Source organism: Pterocles gutturalis, unplaced genomic scaffold (assembly GCF_000699245.1).
Source record: "Pterocles gutturalis isolate BGI_N339 unplaced genomic scaffold, ASM69924v1 scaffold44430, whole genome shotgun sequence".
Taxonomy (NCBI): Eukaryota; Metazoa; Chordata; class Aves; order Pterocliformes; family Pteroclidae; genus Pterocles; species Pterocles gutturalis.
In genome coordinates this window covers 51,670-71,028 of record NW_010147697.1, presented here as the reverse complement: position 1 = coordinate 71,028, position 19,359 = coordinate 51,670, and the positions used below count along the sequence as shown (strand labels likewise).

The window sequence follows — 19,359 nt, the reverse complement described above, 5'->3', positions numbered from 1 at the left end:
CAGTTGCTCAGGTACCCTGCCTGTCTTTGTTGCTATGGGAGATTGGAAGACTATTACTGTGCCAGTGCTGTCATCAGGTAAACTGGTAATATTTTGAATTTACTGGAATTGCTAACTTTACCAGTGATGTTATAATTGCTAAAGAGAGATTGGAATTTCATGTGTGACATATTTGACTATTTATGTAGAATGTTGAATAATGTGTGGTACATACAGTGCTCTAGTTTTGACTGAGTCCTTAAAGAAATACTGCTGTAAAATACTACTTTCACATTTTTTTTAATCATACCTGTCATGATATCTTGTGTTTTCAGAGGTTTCTTTACTTGTTCTAAATTCTATTGCCTCAAATTAATTACAAATTTATTAAAGGGGTGAATATTTTCATGCCTGCCTCTGCCTAGTGGAAGAGTAAATTACAGCATATTCTTAATAGGATATTGCGTATTCTATAAGAATTTTCACTAAATGCACAGCTTTTGCACCTTAATGTTATTGAGTCTTTAAATCTTCAGTGGAAGTTACCCAGTTTTTTTATTGTGAATTGTTTAATATATGTCATTCTAGATGAAAGTCTAAGCTCTAGACTTGTATATTTCTGTAAATAATACTTTGAGTAGTTAGGCATTTGATTTTTTTTTTTAATGTGATATGTCCTAAACTGTTAGCAATGACTTGTTTCTTAATATTTTTAACTTTTAGATAGCAAAGATATTTTTCAATATACCTCAGAAAAAAAGATATCTCCCTCAAGCATGAACTCACAAGTGCTACGCTTGCCACTGCCTTCATCCAAAAGCGTGCACAGCTTTTTCAGTGCCTTCTGCACAGAAGAGAATATTGAACAGAGTATATCCTATCTCAATAGGGTAAGCCAGATCTTATTTATTGGAGGTTGTGGGAAGGTGACGTAAAATCAATTGTGGCAGTGAAGATTCACTGGATTAAGAATGCTTCTTTCTCAGTGCTCAGAAGTCAAACTTGGTGGGGAGTAAGATTATTTTTTTTCTTTCCTACAGGATTTCACCTGCTATTGTTTCTTTCTTTTGGAGAATTATGAGAGATTGGTGCATTTGTTTATTCCCCTTCCCACCTTGTCTTTTACCAGGAATTGACAACGTTGGGCTTTCCTTCTATTTATGCAGAGTCCAAAGGAAAAGAATTAAATCTAATATCTATCATAAATTGCATGAATGACTTGCTTGTACTGCAGCACAAGAACCTTCGAGCTCAGGAAGAAGTAGAAATGCAGCATCTGAAACTGGGTAGTGATATGGATCACTTACAGAACTGCTATGCTAAATTAAAGGTATGAAATGAGATAATTCCACCAATATTATGCAGTACTTAGTTCAACAGATACTGTACATTCTTAACAGTGATTGCTTTTTTTGCTTTTCAGTACTAATCTGCAATTGTATTTTTATGTGCATTTTTTGGTTGTTTTAAGGTTCTTTTTTCCAGTTGAAAATTCCTTAAAGCTAACAAAATATGAATTAATGAGAACTGGAAACTTATTTTAGAATTATGGCCTCTTTAATTAAGGAAGAGGGAACTGTTCAAATTGGAAGAGTTAATGCATGTTGTGAGTGAAAATGCTGAGCACTTCAGTTCATATCATTCACTATCACTTAAAAGGGTATGCCCAGCTCTACAAGATAAATTCCCAATATAATTGTAACCAGTAAAAGCGTAGGTAGCATTTCTAGTGTGCATCACAGGGTTGTTACCAGTTCTTCTCCATATCTGTAGCTTTTTCCTTGTATTTTTTTTTGTTGTTGTTGGGTTCCTTGGATAGCTGCCAACAGGAATTCTTACAAAGAGACTTTGTAGTCAAAACTGATGTTATGAAGCTTTATTTTGTCACAGAATAAATACATGTGTAAGGCCAATCGCTGCTGAGTAGCTGATACATGGGAAGTTCACAGCATATGCTACTTATTGGGTACTTGTATGTGCAGTCATATTAGATGAATGTTGTCTTTCCCTTGATTCTGTCAAGAAAACAATTTTTAAAAATGTCAATGCATGATTCAGGGCCCTTAAGGCTTACTTTTCACTAGGGCTGGCCAGCACTGCCTCCTTGGCAAATACTACTTCTCTAAATCATAGTGGTCCTACTGAGACTGGTCATACAAGTAGAAGCATTTTGATGTGACATTAAAAATAATGCGTAACTGCACTTATTTTTATACAAACACTATATAATGTTCGTTTCCAGAGCACTCTGTTTGCTTTCCCTAGACAAATGGCTTTAAGGTGAGGAGGGGGAAATTGTCAGTACTACTTCAATTGCAGAGCACTTACTTCAGCTGTCCACTTGTAAGGTTTCTCATGTAAATTCTCTCAGATACCATGCAGCAATCCTCTTGACTTACACTATTGTGTTACCTATATTGAGGTGTGATTTGCTTAGAAGTTCTTGTTGCTTAGATTTTTCTACTCGTGTGTGGCTCACTACACATATGAAGAAAAAGAGCTTGTATGTAGTGTTTGGCTCTGTCATTTAAGATAGCAATTTGAGGTTTGTTGAGTCTCATACTTGTGGAAGAAGATTTCTAAAATGCAAGTTTTACATGAGCTGTTATAATGAAATAATCTGTCTGGCCCTACTCTATATATGTGAAATGTCCCGTTTGCTTTGCTGTGGTCATGGTTTCCGTATCTGTTAATTGTTCCCTTGATTATTTAACAGAAACATTCCAGTAAAACTGTAGTCCCAAATTCATACAGACTGCTTAGTATCCTCCTCACTCTCACAGTTTAGATATGCTTACAGACTCTCAGCTTACTGAAAAAGTAGTAATTGTATAAGAAAATATCTGTTAAATACCAAGCTAAATTTTTGTTTCTTGTGGGCAGGAGTGTTTCTTGTACTGGAGAATCATATGTCTTGCTCCAGGAAATAGAACTAACTTGTCACTGGGAATGCAAGATCATCCCCAAAACACCAGACGTCAGATATATAGGCAAACTTACCTCAAATGAGGTGCTTTCGCAGTTTGGTTTGGGGGTTGGTTTTTTTTACTCCTTTGCTATTAATTCATATTGATACTGAACTATCAACACTTTTTCTAGGAACAGTTGGAATTATCTAAAAGAGAAATAGTTGGACTTCAGGAAAGAGACAGACAACTACAAAGCAAGAACAGAAATTTGCACCAGTTACTTAAAAATGAAAAGGATGAAGTGAGTTGTCTTGTACATTAACACGAGTCATTACATAGACAATCAATAATATGATAATTTTTTGCAAGGAGTCTTATAATTGTTCACCTTGAATGCTTTTTTTGTTGGTAAACGTTGTCTTTCACCAAGGTGATTTTGGCATGTTACATATTGATGAACAGGTTCTGTAAGGACTAGGTCCCAGCTACAGTGATTGTAGAGTACTGCAGAAATGCACATGTGCAGTCTTCTGGGGCTTTCTATAGAGTGTAGCTTTATCTTAAACTGTTTAAAAATATAAAAAAGTAGGAGAAAGCAAAAGGATTCAGTCACTCCCTCAAACCTATGTGTATAGGAGCCTTTTTATTGATATATTGTGGAGGAGAACAAAAGACCAAAAAGAAGGAAGGTGGGAGGAAACCCAGTGCAAAAGCACAGTCTCATTAAACTTGGGAGTCTTGGAAGTACAATGATCAGAAAACACTTTGAAATCCAAGACACTACTTAGTCTGGAATTTGTTTCCAGTGTGCTCCTTTCCTCCCACTGTACTTAACATGGCTCCTGAGTTTCTGTAATTGTTCTGTGTATTCATAAACATTCATGCAGTTAGCAATCACAATACTATCTGTATTAGTTCCAGTTTAAAATATGGTTTGTGCAGTATGCTTGTAAGTGACGATTAAAAAAAACTCAGGTATTGATAGTACAGGCTAAGAATGTGCTATTTTAATGTTCTTTTAGACCAAATATGATATTATATACCCCAGCATCCTGTTACCCAAAAGAAGTTTATTTTTTTTAGTGTAAACCTAACAAGAATACTTTAGAGAAAAACTAGATCATGAGAAGCAAAAAAGATGTCTTTATCTGCTCTCTTCAATAAAAGCATTAAAGAAGGTTATGTGAATTGGCAGAACATGAGTTCAGTTGTACTTCAGAGGAGCTATAGGATTATAATATGTTGGTTATGGTGTTGGTTTCTGCAAAAAAGAAAAGAAACTAAATTGTCACCTTCTTTTACCAGAAATACAGTTTAATAGAAGTGTCATCTCACTTTGTTTTGGTTTTCTGAAGAGCTGTGTGTGCTTATACTTTGGTTAAAGACACACAGTTTTTGTGGGATTGTTTATAGGTACAGAAGTTGCAGAACATAATTTCAAGTAGAGCTACACAGTACAATCATGATATGAAGAGGAAAGAGAGAGAATATAACAAATTAAAGGAACGCTTACATCAATTAGTCATGAACAAGAAGGACAAAAAGATAGGTAAGTAGCTCTGTGAATTTACTGCAGCAAAATAGTGTATCCTGTACATTAAAAATGTTTAAATTTGGTTCTGGATATCTTTAAATTTGTTATAGCCCTCTTGCAGATTTTTCTAGATGCTAAAATGTTACATAAGATGTAATATTTCATGTCAGCTGACTATGCAAGGAAAGTAGATTTTTATATTGTGTTTCATGAAATTGTTTACCAAGCACAAACCAAGATGGAGGTCTTTACAAAATTAGTTTTTTACTAGGGAATTGGTTCCTAAGCTAGACCTATGTCTCTACTTTCTTGATACTGCTACCATCGCAAGACCTTGGATAGTATCATAAACACTGTATTATGCCCACTAGTTACAATTGGGAAGGAACACTGCATGAGTTTTCTCTCTTACAATACTAGTGTTAAGGATAGGAGATGAGAAATTTTAGAGAGAAAGTGATGTAGCATCTAGTGCTGTGTGAAATGAGGAGAAAGGAAATCTCTATCATGTGAATCCTCATATGTTGTGCTGTACCTCAAAAATTGTGTTCAAGACATTCATCAATGCTGTTTAGCATGTATAGTTTATATATGTATAGTTTCTTGTGGTGTTTTGATGAAAATAGGTATCAGTGTTATGTAATTGAAAAAAAAATCTTCACTTTTTGTTTCATATATATGGGCTTAGAATATTTATATACTTTTTCTCCAGTGGGAGAGAAGTCCTGTTTTTCCTCTCTTGTTCATCATGCCACCCCTAAAACACTTGGCTGTCTGCCAGTGTAGTGCCTGTTGTATTTTAGTAAGCTGGTTTAGTGAACTAAACCAGGAGAAAACTATTAATGTTATTACCAAGTTGGTTTTCTGCTGATTTAGTTTTCTGGAAGCCAGAGCAGGTTAGGACACTGTAGCAGGACAGCTGCAGAAGGTCTTTGGGTATCCTGTCAGGTTAGTCTCTAGAAGCCTTACCCTGAGGTCAGCAAAACTTGGTTGTGGCATGTTCTTGACTCCAGATGGCTAATAGTAGCTCAAGTATCAGTGAAGTCAAAATAACAGGATTTTAAAATCTAGTTATGGTTTGCTTGTTAGGTAACTAGAATGAACTTGGACCAGTAAGCTGTAGTAATGATTATTTTTAAAAAAATATTTATTCATTTATTCCCAGCAAGTGAACAGAAATATTTGTTTCAAGGAACACCTTGTGAAACGTCAGGATGTCACTTAATCTAAACTGGAGATAAAACTGGCATTATTGCCAGAAGAGAGGTTAGAGTTGATACATAGTTATTTATAAAAGCTGACGTATGGATGAAGGTGCCACTAAGAAATGTATTTTAAAAAAAAAAGACAGGATGAGAATACATCTCTCTGAGTTTCCAAACACAAAAATTATCTTCTTTCCTTGATTATCTTACTCTGTGAAGCAGGGCCATGTGGTCTCATATGGGTCTGAAGATTGAGAGGGGTATTTGGGTAATGTGGTCTCTTGACAATAGCTACATGTAAATGCAGTGCCATCTAAATATTTATACATTTGTATGTTGTTTCATGCTTTGAAATTTCCTTTTCATTTGTAGCTATGGAAGTTCTAAATTACGTTGGTAGAGCTGATGGCAAGAGAGGTGCATGGAGGACTGATAAGACAGAAGCCAGGTAATTGCTTTAGGAAAAACAGTAATTGAAGCATGTGTGATGGCTGTCATGTTTTTACTGTAAGATTTCTAATTCCAGAAATGAAGAAGAAATGTACAAAGTTCTGTTAAGTGATTATCAAGAACGCCAAAAACAGCTTCTAGTGGAAAATGCTGAGCTGAAAAAAGTTCTTCAGCAAATGAAGAAAGAGATTATATCACTTCTGCCACCACAGAAACAGAAACCTAAAGAAAGGCCTGAAGATGGGACAGTAAGTATTCTTCAGTTGAAATTAAAGCTGTGTGGTAGTTTTGTACAGTGCTGGAGTAATTTAATTTTTAGGGGGGAAAAAAAAGGTAAACTTCTTGCAAGACTTGCAGTGGATTGCACATCCTTTGCTGTGCTTGAAATCTGTTTAAAAGTTGTACTGTCTGTGAGCAATACCTAGTGTATTCTTCCCAATCAGTAAATGGAAAGCTCGAATGTATGCTTTGAATGAATTTTAAATGTAGTAGGTACCTGTACGTAATTCTAGATGACCTGCGTTTTGGACTTTTGTCTGCCTTCCATACTAAGATGGTAAGCTAGCTTTCAAGGTGCTTATGCAAGGAAACCAGGCTTCCCGTAGAAACCATGGAGTGGAGGAAATGTAATTAGGGTGCACTCTTATAGTCCATGGATTAGAGTAGCTGTTAGTTCCTTTTACAGAGCTGCTGGTATGTTCAAGGAAAATGGTTGATTTACAAGTAAAATGGTTTGCGGTTTTTGTTTGTTTGTTTTTCCAGATTTTAAGTATTTCTTTGTTTACATAGGATACTTCATTTTTATTGAACAATCCATTGTTTATCAGAAAGTTTACTTACTAGTTTTAGTGATTCCCTGCTAGAAGTTGCAGTTCTGGTTTTGATGTGGGACTGAAGCAGGGAATAATCTAGAAGGTTAACTGAGCTTTCTCTTAGCAGCAAGAGAGAGAGTATGCCTGGGCATAAGAAAGTTGAAATACAGAAAACACACGTAAAGGCTAGATTCTAGGAACCATTCAAGATTTATGGTGTACTAGCAATAGAATATTAAGAGAATACGCATAGTCTACAGAACAAAGTATGGAGTATTTTCTGTTACAGTAAATAGTACGTGTTGGTATGTAAGAATATATGGAGATGGAAGCTGGCAGTGTGCTGTTTCTGTGGAATCTGCCGCTTGCTATTTCAGAAGGTCCACTGTCCTGCTCAAGTTGCTGTACTACAGCCTCTATTTCTGAGCCATCTTGAGTGCATTTGTCCAGTCCCAGAATGCACCGTGTAGAAAAGCACCAGACTCTCTCTGGCTGCTTTGTAAGATGTGTATAAACGCTTAACTTCTCTGGATGACTTGCCCCATATACCACACAGGATTAACTCCCATGTGTATTTAGTGGTCAGTAATGTGCAATGTGTTAACCTTTGCCTTAAAAATTCATCATGTAGGAAGTCAGATCTAATTATTACTACAGCTGAGCAACAAGAAGTTGCTCTTTAGTAATGGGTGTCATGTATGAGTTACAGTATAAAGCATAATTGTGTACCTGTTCCTGTAAATGATCCTTCTGCTTTTAGGATCCCAGCAAGGCTGGGAGGATGTGACACACACTTGAATAGACTGGTGAAAATCCAGCTGTGAGATTGGGGTCTCTGTGAACTTGTGTGTTTGAAACAAACTTGAGGAAAAACTGTGACTTAGTGCTCTGAAATTCACTGTTCTTGGGTGATTAGCCAAGTATTTAACTATTCTAGAATTAATTGATGAAAATATTAAAAGCCAGCACTGAAACTTCTGATTAGTCCTCTTGTAATAGTACTAATTAACTAAATTAAGCAGAACAGCTACTTAGTAGACAATAGTAATTTCTAGTAGTAGAATAATAATAGGAGTACTTACTAGTTGTAAGTCTCAAGTGGAGTTAGTCAGTAGAGTTGTAGGGTGGTGGTGGTAGGGGTTTGTTGTTTTGATTTAGGTTTTTTCCCATTTACTCTTATTTCATGCATTCTCTAATTTCATGCTATTCGAGGGGAAAGTTTTTGTCGTGATAGGGACATTGCTTAGTTTTTCTTAGATTTGTCAAGTTAATATAAACAGGAAGAATGTTGCAAAAAATTATGGGTTTGCAAAAATAAAATATGTAATTCAGACTTAGTCTATCCCACAATGTGTACTTTACATAAATTAGGTTTTTTGTTTAGAAGTACTTTTATAGCACTATCCAGAGTGGGACTTTCATTGTGTTAGCATATATAAATATAAGTAAAGGAAGAATACATTTCTTTATGAAGTGACATAAAACTCTTAAACAAAACCAAAAAAACCCCAAAAGAAGAACCACCACCAAAAACCCAAACACAAACCAACCAACAAACAAACAAAAAAGCACCAAAACAAACTGAAAACCTGCTTTTTTTTTTTTTTGGTAGCTGTTGTTTTGCTCCTTAAGATCTCCTCTGTTCCAGGTTTGAAAGAAAGTGCTTATTGTACGTGTAAATGAATTGCTTTGATCTCTTTGAACTTGTTGGTTTTGTATTTCCCATCCCGTTTTTCTTATCTATTTCTAGATAAAGGGGATTGTATAGGATGATTTAGGTGCTTGAGAGGAGTGGAGTGTTCGTGCTAGGTATTCAAACAGCTATATCTTTTTAATTTAAATCTACTGAATTGTCCTGGGCAAGTCTTCTTTCTAACATTTAGGCTTTAATGTCTTAACTCTTTGGGATAGCTTTCAAGAGAGGGAGGTGCTACTTGATGCACTCTCTCTGTGGTGGGGTTCTAGGGTCTGCCAGGTCACTTGTCTCTTCAGCATTATGCTGTCAGAGAACTGAACTCCCGGACAGTCAAATTTCCCTGGATGGAAAAATCTTTCCTGTATATAAAGTTTTTCCTTCTCTTCAGTAATTAAATCCAAATACATATTTAAATAAACAAATGGACACATTTGGACTGATGGGGTGGTTTGCAGCTTCTTGTTTTTACTTCTACAGGTGCTGTCAGACCTGGAGGAAGACATTGGAGAGTTAAATAAAGAGAATATGTGGGAACTGTCTTGTGAAACTGTGCGAGAGCAGCTTACCAACAGCATTAGAAAACAATGGAGAATGTTGAAAAATCACGTTGAAAAGCTGGATAGCCAAGGTGACATTTAATTGTATTACACGTACATAAAAAAATGCTACTGATAATTCCATTTGGTATCGTGCTCCTAGGTTTTACTTTACCGACTGTTTAAGCTAAAAGGAAGCTAAAACGGAAGGAATTGTCAGCTGGCAGACTTTCTGAAAGGGCTTGTGATGGGCATTTTTCTGAGTTGTAATTGTAGGTAGTAAGGGAAGCAATTGTTTACTAAGCCTTTTATCATGAGGAAGGACATGATCATAGTCAGTAAACAGCAACTTTCTGAAGAAATAATTTTTTTTCTTTTGAAAGTACATGCCCTGTTGTAGTGCTTGTTGCTTTTCCCCACCTTTTTCAGATGTTCAAGTAATGCAGATATAACAATTTGAAGTAATTGGATGCAAGATATGTAGATCCTTCTCAAGAGTCTAAGCTTGCCACATCCATACCTCTCAGGCTTCTTGTGGCATTCTAGAGTGAACTGGCTGATGGTATGGTGCCAGACTCTCCTCATTTCCAGCTGTTAAACAGCATTAAAAGCTGGCTAAAAATATTTGAAATTCTTTCCTAGTGTTATTTTCCCATGCAAGCAAATGCTGCTGCTACCACAGGGATGTTTGCAGTCAAGAATAAGACTGAGAAGGTCATGCATGCAATTGCAAATAAAAGAGCAGATGGTCTGTGAGAATATGCTTGTACCATAGAAAGGATTTTAAGAATGTTTTTTCTGAGTAATACTTGATTTGGTGTAACTAACTGAAAAAATAGCTGTAAGCATCAAGAAAAATTTGTCAAGTATTTGCTGTTTTCTTGAGTCACCCTTTTGTTTGTTGGATTTATAGAGATGACCATAGTCTAGTCCTTTAGGATTCAATTAATTTTCAAATGCTGGCATCAGGGGTTCAGAACTTCACTAATTACAATTACTGTGATAGCTATGCATGAAATTAAATAAAGCAGTAGGTATTATACAAAATACATTTTATTCTTCTCTAATTCATTCCCTTAGTGGGATGAAGATATGCACACAATGTTTGTTAGCTCAGTTTCTCCTTCAGAGGACTTGGAGGAAAAGGCTTTCTTTTTATATCTGTGATAAATATAGTTACTATCATATTTTTATGAATGCACAAGCCCTTCAAAAATGGGCTCAGAAGAATAGGCTAACAGCATGTTAGTGAAAAGAAGTCTTCAGTTGTCTTGATTTTTCTTTTAAGTAACTGCTGAAACAAGTGGGGTTTTTGTGTGACACTTCTACTGCAGTGCAGATGCTTGGTTTATGTTGGGAAATGTGAAACAGCTATGTTGTAATTGCCTTTTTTCTGAACTGGATTTTGGAAATAATTACATATGTAGCACCGGTTCTGGATCTCTTGTCTCTGATCGAAGTGGTTTTGAATCTACTGTGTATCTGTCTTTCAGGATGAAACAAGTACAGTCTAAAACCCCTTGCTATTGCTTTGAGCCCTTGATGTGAGGGATTTTTTTGTTTTGTTTTATTTTAAGTAGCTTTTTTTCCCTCCTCAGTGTCACGTGTACATTCAGGAGCTTTGAATGACAAAGATGTCATTTCAAGGGAAGACCATGAGCTGGAAACTGAAAAGCTGGAGTTAGAGATTCAGCAATGTAAAGAAATGATCAAAACTCAGCAACAGCTCTTACAGGTAGTAGGCTTGAATGTTATTTTTCTGAACTGAATATAAGCTTTTCTTGTTTTTTAGTATGCCTCTCTTCTCACCTCTGAGCCTTTCTCCATTCTTTGATAACGCTTTTTAAATAAAATATCTTAATAGTTGATCCAAGTATAGGTGTGCTAGTGGGTTGGTTAGAAATTTAATGAGCTTATAGTCCTGGCAGGAGTATTTTGGGGGATAAACAAAGGTGAGGAAGGCTGATGAGGTCAGCTGCCTGAACAGGGGAACATTTTGCTTGCCATCTGAAACTCTGCCCCCAGCAGCCACCAACTTGATACTTTCCATATTAAACTTCAACCATTTTTCTGATAAAACTGAACTTGTGGAAATACTGCACCTCTTAACAGTCACTCACAAATTAATGTTTGTGTCTTTTGTTGCTTTATATTTGCAGCAGCAGCTTATGTCTCCATGTGATGATGACACCACTCTGTTACTGCAGGACTGCTATTTGTTGGAAGAAAGAGAGCGTCTTCAGGAAGAATGGAGACTATTTCGAGACCAAAAAAAGAATTTTGAGAAGGAACGAAGAAGTTTTACAGAAGCTGCTATTAGATTAGGACTTGAGGTATTAGAAAAGTGGAAAGGTATTAGAAAAGGGAACTCCTATGGGATGAGTTACGTTGTTAAGTTGTTTTACTACTTAACCATCTGACAATATCTGTTTGCTCACATGTATAGAGAAAGATCATTCCCATACTGCGTAAAACATATTCTTGGTCATTGTAGGAGATCATTCTGTTGGTATTTCAAAAAACCAAGTTTTTTGTGTGTATTAGAAAAAACAGTTGCTGCAACTGGAATGACCCCAGTACTTCAAAAAATCAGTCTACTTATTTGCTAAATCATTTATTAGATGCTGCTTATGTTTGGTTTCTACAAAAGCAAGGTCTATGCAAATTTCAGTCAGATTTGGCTGCAGGGTTGAATTCTCAAGGGTACTTGATTCCTAAACTTTTATGAAAACCAGTGACTATTGCAGAAACACAAAGTAATTGCTGCATTTCCCTTAGTAGTGTCATTATCTGTTCAGTTCTTGTAGTCAAGCTGGCCAGTAAGCACACACACTGGAAGGCAGTCAGGGTAGATGTGTCCCTAAATGAGCTCTAGCATGCATGTCCTTTGGTCTAGCCAATACTTAAGGCCAAGAAGGTGAGGGGCTTAGAAGTTTATTAGGGAAGGGAGGTCATGATGATGTGGTTGTGAAACTATGGTGGTACAGATATGACAGGAAAAAAGGAATAGATTTTTTAATTGCTTACAGAACTGCTTGTTTTGACATGCAGAGAAAGTTGGAGTGGGATGTGATTAAAATTTATAAAACTGTGGCTGCTGTTGGTCAGATGAAAGCAGTGCTGCTGTTCACCAAATCTTTCAAGATTAGGACTAAAGGGAACTCATAGAAACTGCTTGAAATAAGTCTAAAACATATCCAAAAAAATGTATGTTTTTATATATCAGGCAGTTGACTTCTGGATTTTGTTGCTGTAGGAGACTGTAAAGGCAATCAGTACCAGCAGGTTCAAAAAGCAATTGCCTGAGCTCATGAACAGCACATCCACAGATGGATACTAAAAGGGAGGGGCAAAAGGGTGCCTTCTAACATCTCCAATCAAATGACTTTTGGGGCTGGGAACCTCTGAGGGAATGCACTGCAGAAGGTGTCCAGGTTCATCTGGTCTCATAAATAGCATCTCCTGTGGCCATTGTTGGAGATGGAATGCTGAGCTAGATGGACAACTTTTCTTATGCAGGACAGCTTTTTTTTATTCTTATGCTGTAAAATTTATTGTAAAGAACATAAAATACTTTAGATCTTACTTGGGATACTGGCATAACAGTAGTTCACATGCTGACAAGTATTGACTTAGACCACTACACATAGATATATAGTCTTCAACTTTTAAATTTTATTTTATTTGCATTTTAATGAGTTTATGAATTTCATGTTGGACTTTGAATTCAGCTTTAAAAGTCTTGAGTGATAATAAATGGTAATTGTTTGTCCAGAAATGTTTAGGACTACATTGCAGCATAAGCATAACTATCCATGCTTCTGCTTGTTAAAATGCTGAAGTATGAAAAGAGAGGCAATGCTGTAAGCTTTGTAGGTGTTTGTGAAAGTCTGCATTGGAGTTATTCTTGCTCCATTTTCTATTGACATAGTAGAAATAATTTTATGTAATGAGGACATCCTGTTTCACTGATGGTTTTTGGAGATGAAGTAGCTTGTCACTTGATTCCAGAATCATAGGATCTTTTGGAGGTTGTCTTTTAGCCGTTATTTTCCTTTTCTGTGCTCAGAGTGATTGGAAAATGAAACAATCCCTTTCTTTCTGCCCCAGTTTTGGATGGAAGTAATCAGTGTGCTAATTTCAATGTAATTTTTATCTGTTTAGGAGAAGGCTTAGGGTTGAGGTTTAAGCAGTAATCCTTATTGGCAGCTGCCCAGAAATGAGGGCTACCTCCAAGAGGTAGTGCTGCACGGGGGGGAAGGGGAGCATGGGAGGCAATGACAGGAGATTGTGTCACTGGAATGTAGAACAGTAAAATGAAAGGATTAGTCAGACCTCTGTGAAACAAACCACGGGGTTTGGCTTGTAAATAAATACCCCCTCAGCTAATCCTTGTTGGATTCAAAAGCTTGCTGACATGACTGTAATTCTGTGTTAAACTGCTGGCTCTCCTTAGTTACGTGGACATGTTACAGCTTTTGCTTTCTTAGATGGAATAGCATCCATCTAATGTGGACTAATCGTTCCTGTGGCTGTAAGTGTAAACTAGTATTTCTTTTCCTAGAGAAAGGCATTTGAAGAAGATAGAGGAGCATGGTTGAAGCAACAGTTCTTAAGTATGTCAACTGACTACAAGCACTGCGAAAATGTGACAACTCCAAGTGCCTTCTTAGGAAGCAAGTATTTGGTTCAAATTATGTTACTGTAATGTGTCTTTTTCCCTCTCTTAACTCAGATACAAATATGAACAAAATTATTAAAAAACCAAACGAAACAAAACCTCTCAAGACAAATTTCACCATATACCTGTATGCCTCTACCTGTTAGGGTAACTGATGGTTCAAAATCTCCTTAAAAAGGGAATTGTGATAATTCCTGATGTGTAATGAATTTATATTTGAGAAGCAATCTGGTGAATGTCAAGTACCTGACACACAGCTGTTAAGGCGATTCTAGAATTACTAAATTAAATTAAATGTTAGCATATTAATTGCCAAGGCAGTTAAAAATCGTTACAAGCTTTGGAAACAAGAGCATCATAATGTGGAGAGTGCAGTGTTAATTATTTGAGATCAGGTAATATTAAAGATGCATGCACATACATATTCAGTAAAAAATCCTTTGGAAAATGAAATCGTGAAAAGGGTATGATGATAACAAAAATTAATTTGAGCAATAAACAATTGAACTTTAAGATTCAAATCTTCATAAAGGAATAATATCTTCAAAAAAGATAATGAAAATATGGCTATATGAGTATCTTACGGTGTATAGTTTGGAATATTGTTTTTATGGAAAGTTATTTTTTTATTTTATTTCTTCTACATTTTTTTTTTCTTTCAAGTTAGTAAGTTTATTTCCCATCCCCTCATATGCCTGAATATGCGTGTGCAGTGTTTTGGTCTTCAGCACTGAGTCTTCAAAACTTTCTAAGGAGTAGGGGTGTGGGGTGAAACAAAAAAAAGTTGGTGAAACATCTGGCAAGTAAAGAGAGCTTGAATTTGTATATGCGTGCTGGAGAAGTTTTTGCTTCTGGAGTAAAAAAGCTTTATGAATTGTAAAGCGAGAAACTTTATCTTTGAGAAACTTTAAACTTGACTTCAGTATGACTGCTAGCAGAGGTGGTTGTATATGTAAATGCTGAATTTTTAAATTTAAAATCCTACAATACCTTTAAGTGTACTTATAAATTTTTTTCACAGATCTGTAACAATAAGATGTTTGGTTGTGGTTGTTTTGGTTCATTGTTTTTGGTTTTTTTTAAAGCAGAAGACACAAAGAAGTGAGTTCTTCCATGTTTTTGGTTGCAGTGTAGGTTAACTGATGATATCTGTATCTCTTAGGTTCTGACCAAAACAAACGGTTAATGAAATCTACATCTCAGCAAAGAAAACCTCACTGTTCCTTGAGTCGTCCTGTTTCAGCAGAGCCTTGCCAGACATCTCAGTATGTTACATATAACAGGTATTTGAAATCATGTTGCAGATGGTGATTTTTATAGTGCTAAACTGTACATAGAGCACAGAGACTAAATTGTGATAATTTCCAGAAAGCCTGATCTGAGGCTTATGATCAACAGCAAAATGTATTACATGTTGTATCATAAAACCAGTATTGTGGTTCTATCCAAAGCATAACTTGTAAGTGAATATATAGTTATTTGCTTTGTAACATTCTCTTTTTCCCAGTTCCAGTGCTGCATCAAAAAAACCTGCTGGAGATAGCAAGATATTTCAGTGGCAGGCAAGTGACAAAGAAGAAACTGAGTAATGCACAGAGTCATGGCAAGACAGACTCTGGAGTTGGCAATCCGCTATGTAGAAGCTTGCACATAGAACAACTGCCTTAGACTTCCTGGGGTTGCCTGCTGGGTTTTTTGTTAGAGGTCTGTTCATAAACTTCTCATTCTAAAGTGAAACAGAATGCTGTGAGTTTGACCATTCTAGAGGATTATGTGGTGATCTGAATTGTGTGTGGAGTGTGTGAGTACGTGTGTGCACATGGCTTTTATTTTTTAGACCATTTTTTTCCTCATTTTTTTGCAACTCTTGAAAGAAGATAATTTAAAAATACATAAAAGCTTTGATATTTTTCTAGTAGCAGAAGGTCTGATTCTGTGAATGAAGCAATGGTCTGAAACTTTGACTGTAACAAAATACTGGATCCTAATGTTACCTTTCATTACAGACAGAGATAGCACTTTTAGATATTGTTTGATTATTGGAAACATTCATTTATGTCTCAAGTGTAACTGGCATTAAAACTTCTTTTGCCTCAACTTGAATGTACAGTATACTGTAGATTTTTAACAAAACAGGTTCTATATTTATTAAGTTGTGTGATTTGAAAATACCTCTTTGATATTTCAGATTAAAGTGCAAAATCTTTATATATTTGTAAATAAAGTGATTATGCTAAGAAACCATGAAAATAAACACATGCATACATGATATTGTTTTACATGGCATTTTAAATTGTTTTATAGTGATATTTGGTTTACAGATGCGTTAGGACTTTCAATGGTTCAGTCGGGAACCAAATTATTTCAAATGTGAACAATAAAGGTGTAAGTCTATTCTAAGAAACCCTGTTTCTGTGTTTTGTGTGCACTAAACTTTTAAGCTATCATGGTTGTAGGGCCAAGATTCACTATGTCAGCAAACCTGGTGCTGGTTTTCTATTTTGTTAGTTTTTACTTTTAATGGACTCCAGAATCTTTTTTTTTTTTGTTGTAGCCTTTGGGAAATCTGTTTTGTTTATAACCTAATAAAAATAGCCAAGTAGAAGTAAGCTGTTTCAAAGTCTCCTTCACCTGAATCAAACCATGCGCTTTTCCTTGCCTGTTACAAATCTCTCTCGTCTCTTGTTGAGTGTTCATCTGTCTGTGAATGCATGTGTATAGCTCTAACCCTAGTCTAATTGACCTTTTGGAAGGTGCCTAAGAAACTTCTGCCCTTCTCAGGATCAAAGGAAGGAAATGAACTCTGAATCGTAAGATCACTGAAAATGCTTTGCTGTTCTGACCATTATCTTCAGAATTGGGTGTAATGGAGTGATTGGACTACCTGGAAAAATAGCAATAGAATAACAAAGGAAAGAAAGGGAACTGGAGTTCTCCAAGAAGCTAAGACAAAGACTGCAGTTTCTGATGCTTAGTTCTGTACATTCAGTTACAGCTTGAGATGAAGTAGTAGCCCATGCAAACTGCAGAGGCTATTTGTAGCACGTTTCGCACATAGCACCCTTGGTCAGCTTTCTGATGCATAGGTAATCGGGATTCTTACTTTCAAACTAGTAGGTTACTGCAGGTGTGTAAATCTGTAGTTGAGGCAGTATCAGTGTGCCACTAGGGGATGCTGCTGTTCTGAAGTAATTAAGGTGGTGCTCTGTGGTGCTTTGTCGGGACACTTAAACACATTCTTGCTAGGTAGCTTAGTTGGACTTTTTTACTAGACAGTTGCTGCATGACAGTCATTTTTAGAATAATAATGCCTTTGGAGAACAATAATTTACTCAATCTTTTATGCCAATGAATGATATCAATAAATATTTGTGCTAATTTTTTGCTTTGACATTGTGTAACCCATCTTACAGAAGAGAAATTAATGTCGGTGCCTCCATGAAAGAACCAACTGTGCTAGAAGTGTGTATTCAGTGGAGTCCTGAGCTGAGTTCATAGACTTGTTGTCGAAGTCTGGGGTATAGATTCAGTCCTGTGCCTATGAAGAAAGCAAGCATGCCTAGAGTTTTTGGATTGCTCTATATGCACTGATCAGGAAGCTTTTAAGTCTTGAAGCTACTGCTAATAATGGTGTGAATACTGCAGATGGTCTGGGTGGTAGTATGGTGACCCTGAAGTTTCTTCCAACACAGTGAAGGATTACAAGATCTTTCTTACTTGGAGACTGTTGAAGAGCAAAGGGAGAGGCTGCTCACAGGACTGTAATACAGGTGTGTCACTACACACAGGTGCAATTTGAGGCAATAGAGAAAGTGGCTGACCTAAGAAGGAACAAGAAGCACTGACTACATGTGACTGATTAGCATATAGTTATTGTTAGCTCTGCCTGTGCATGATATCGAAAAGATGAGTGGTTCTCTTAAACGATGGTGTTTTATTTCACAAAATCTTTAAATGCAGTATGCGTTGCTTCTTTTTCAGTCTATATGTTAAGAGTGCTTTTACCATAAATATCAGTCTGATTAGGTGTGAGAATTTACTCTTCAGGTTTAGATTACAGCTGTTATTTTTTCCCCTTTCATCCCCAGTGGTTGAGGATGATACAATACAGCTTTTGCAAAACAGACTGTGTAGCAACAAATTCAGAAATTAAAACTTTAAGAAAATTTTCTTCCTACGAAACAGACCGCTTCCTAATTTGAAGAACTACTTCCACTGGCTTCTGCAGACTTGCTCTATTTCAGTTACAGCAGGACAAAAATATTCCCATGTGTATGAAAAAAAAAATAGTCAGAGCATATCCTGACTCTTTCTCAGGGATTGTTCTATGTATACTTCATCTGGGCCAAGGTAACTATTTAATAACTCCCCAAGACAATATCAATTTGAACAGGTTATTCCTGAAAGGAAAATAACAAGTATTAGCCAGTGACTGCTCTGCTTGTGCTGCTTTTTTTTTCCCTTTTTTTTTTTTCCTTTAATTTGCAGTTACCACAAGCTTTTGTGTGTGAAGATATGTAAGACATCTTGCTTTTACTTTCTTCCCTGCCCCTCCCCCATCTAGTAGATGACAAGGTATGAAAGGTTGATATAGTTGGATCCAAAAACTGGTTCCAAAAGAAATATCCAAATTATTTGATGATTTATTTATTGCTTTTAGACAATACATCTGACCTCTAGTGTTCACTCTGCCCAGCAAAGTTACACTATAACAAAAAAAATTAAAAATGGAAAAAATATATACCATGGCATACGTTGTGTTGTTTTCACACTGACACAGTGCTTATGTTCCTTTATTCAAATTTTGAGTACCAAGATGTACAACTACCTGGAATGTGTGATAGGTAACTTCTGTTTTGAAGAAATGTTAAAAGACAAAAAAGCAATTGCAGTTGTATGGAAGAGCTTGTCATAGTAGAAAGTTTGTCACCTGAGGCACAAAACATGCTTGTTCCCTTGAACGTAATAATAGGTTGATAGCAAGAAATGTCTCCTTTTTCATGACTAATATTCCCCCCCACATGTAGTCTTCTGCAGTGAGCTGCACGGATGGTCTCAAAACAGAGGTTGCACAACCCTGCGTGGATTTAAAGCCCAGATTAAATCTGTTTGAAAAAGTCTAGATTTGTGGGACTGACAATCCAGGAGGAGCAGTTGCTTGTGGGCGACTGTAGAAACTGCTAGAATAGGAAATGAATGTTCATTCATGGTCACTATAATAGTGTTTGCCATAAATCACGTTCCTGTGGTTAATCTTACAACCATGGGCACTGTGGGAACAGAAGGCAAGTGACTGAATAACCACTGTGTCATAGAGGTTGAATTAGAATAGAATTCACATTTTTTGTGTGACTTAAATCCCACAGTGTACTGCATTGCCTGAAGTTACCCCTCCAGAAATACCCTCCACCTCAGAAGCCCATGTGCATTTTTTCTTGCCTCTTTTTTTTTTGTTGTTGTTGCTCCAGCTGCCACCCAGCTGATGTTGGAATTCTGTGTGACTTTTTGGGGGGATTGACCAGAACTCATACCTGCCTTTTTGTGATTATCAATCTAT

The 19,359-nt window shown here is 36.4% G+C and overlaps 1 protein-coding gene across 1 annotated transcript; it reads left to right on the top strand.

Moving 5' to 3' along the window:
* Nucleotides 1-8: 8 nt before the first annotated feature.
* Nucleotides 9-15,391, top strand: SSX2IP (synovial sarcoma, X breakpoint 2 interacting protein). The gene is made up of 13 exons (XM_010086131.1): nt 9-77; nt 703-869; nt 1,109-1,309; nt 3,079-3,189; nt 4,302-4,437; nt 6,000-6,075; nt 6,154-6,325; nt 9,063-9,213; nt 10,720-10,856; nt 11,281-11,454; nt 13,686-13,797; nt 14,965-15,085; nt 15,310-15,391. Exons 1-13 carry the CDS (start codon nt 35-37, stop codon nt 15,389-15,391), a joined length of 1,683 nt encoding a protein of 560 aa, XP_010084433.1. The 5' UTR covers nt 9-34.
* Nucleotides 15,392-19,359: the final 3,968 nt, after the last annotated feature.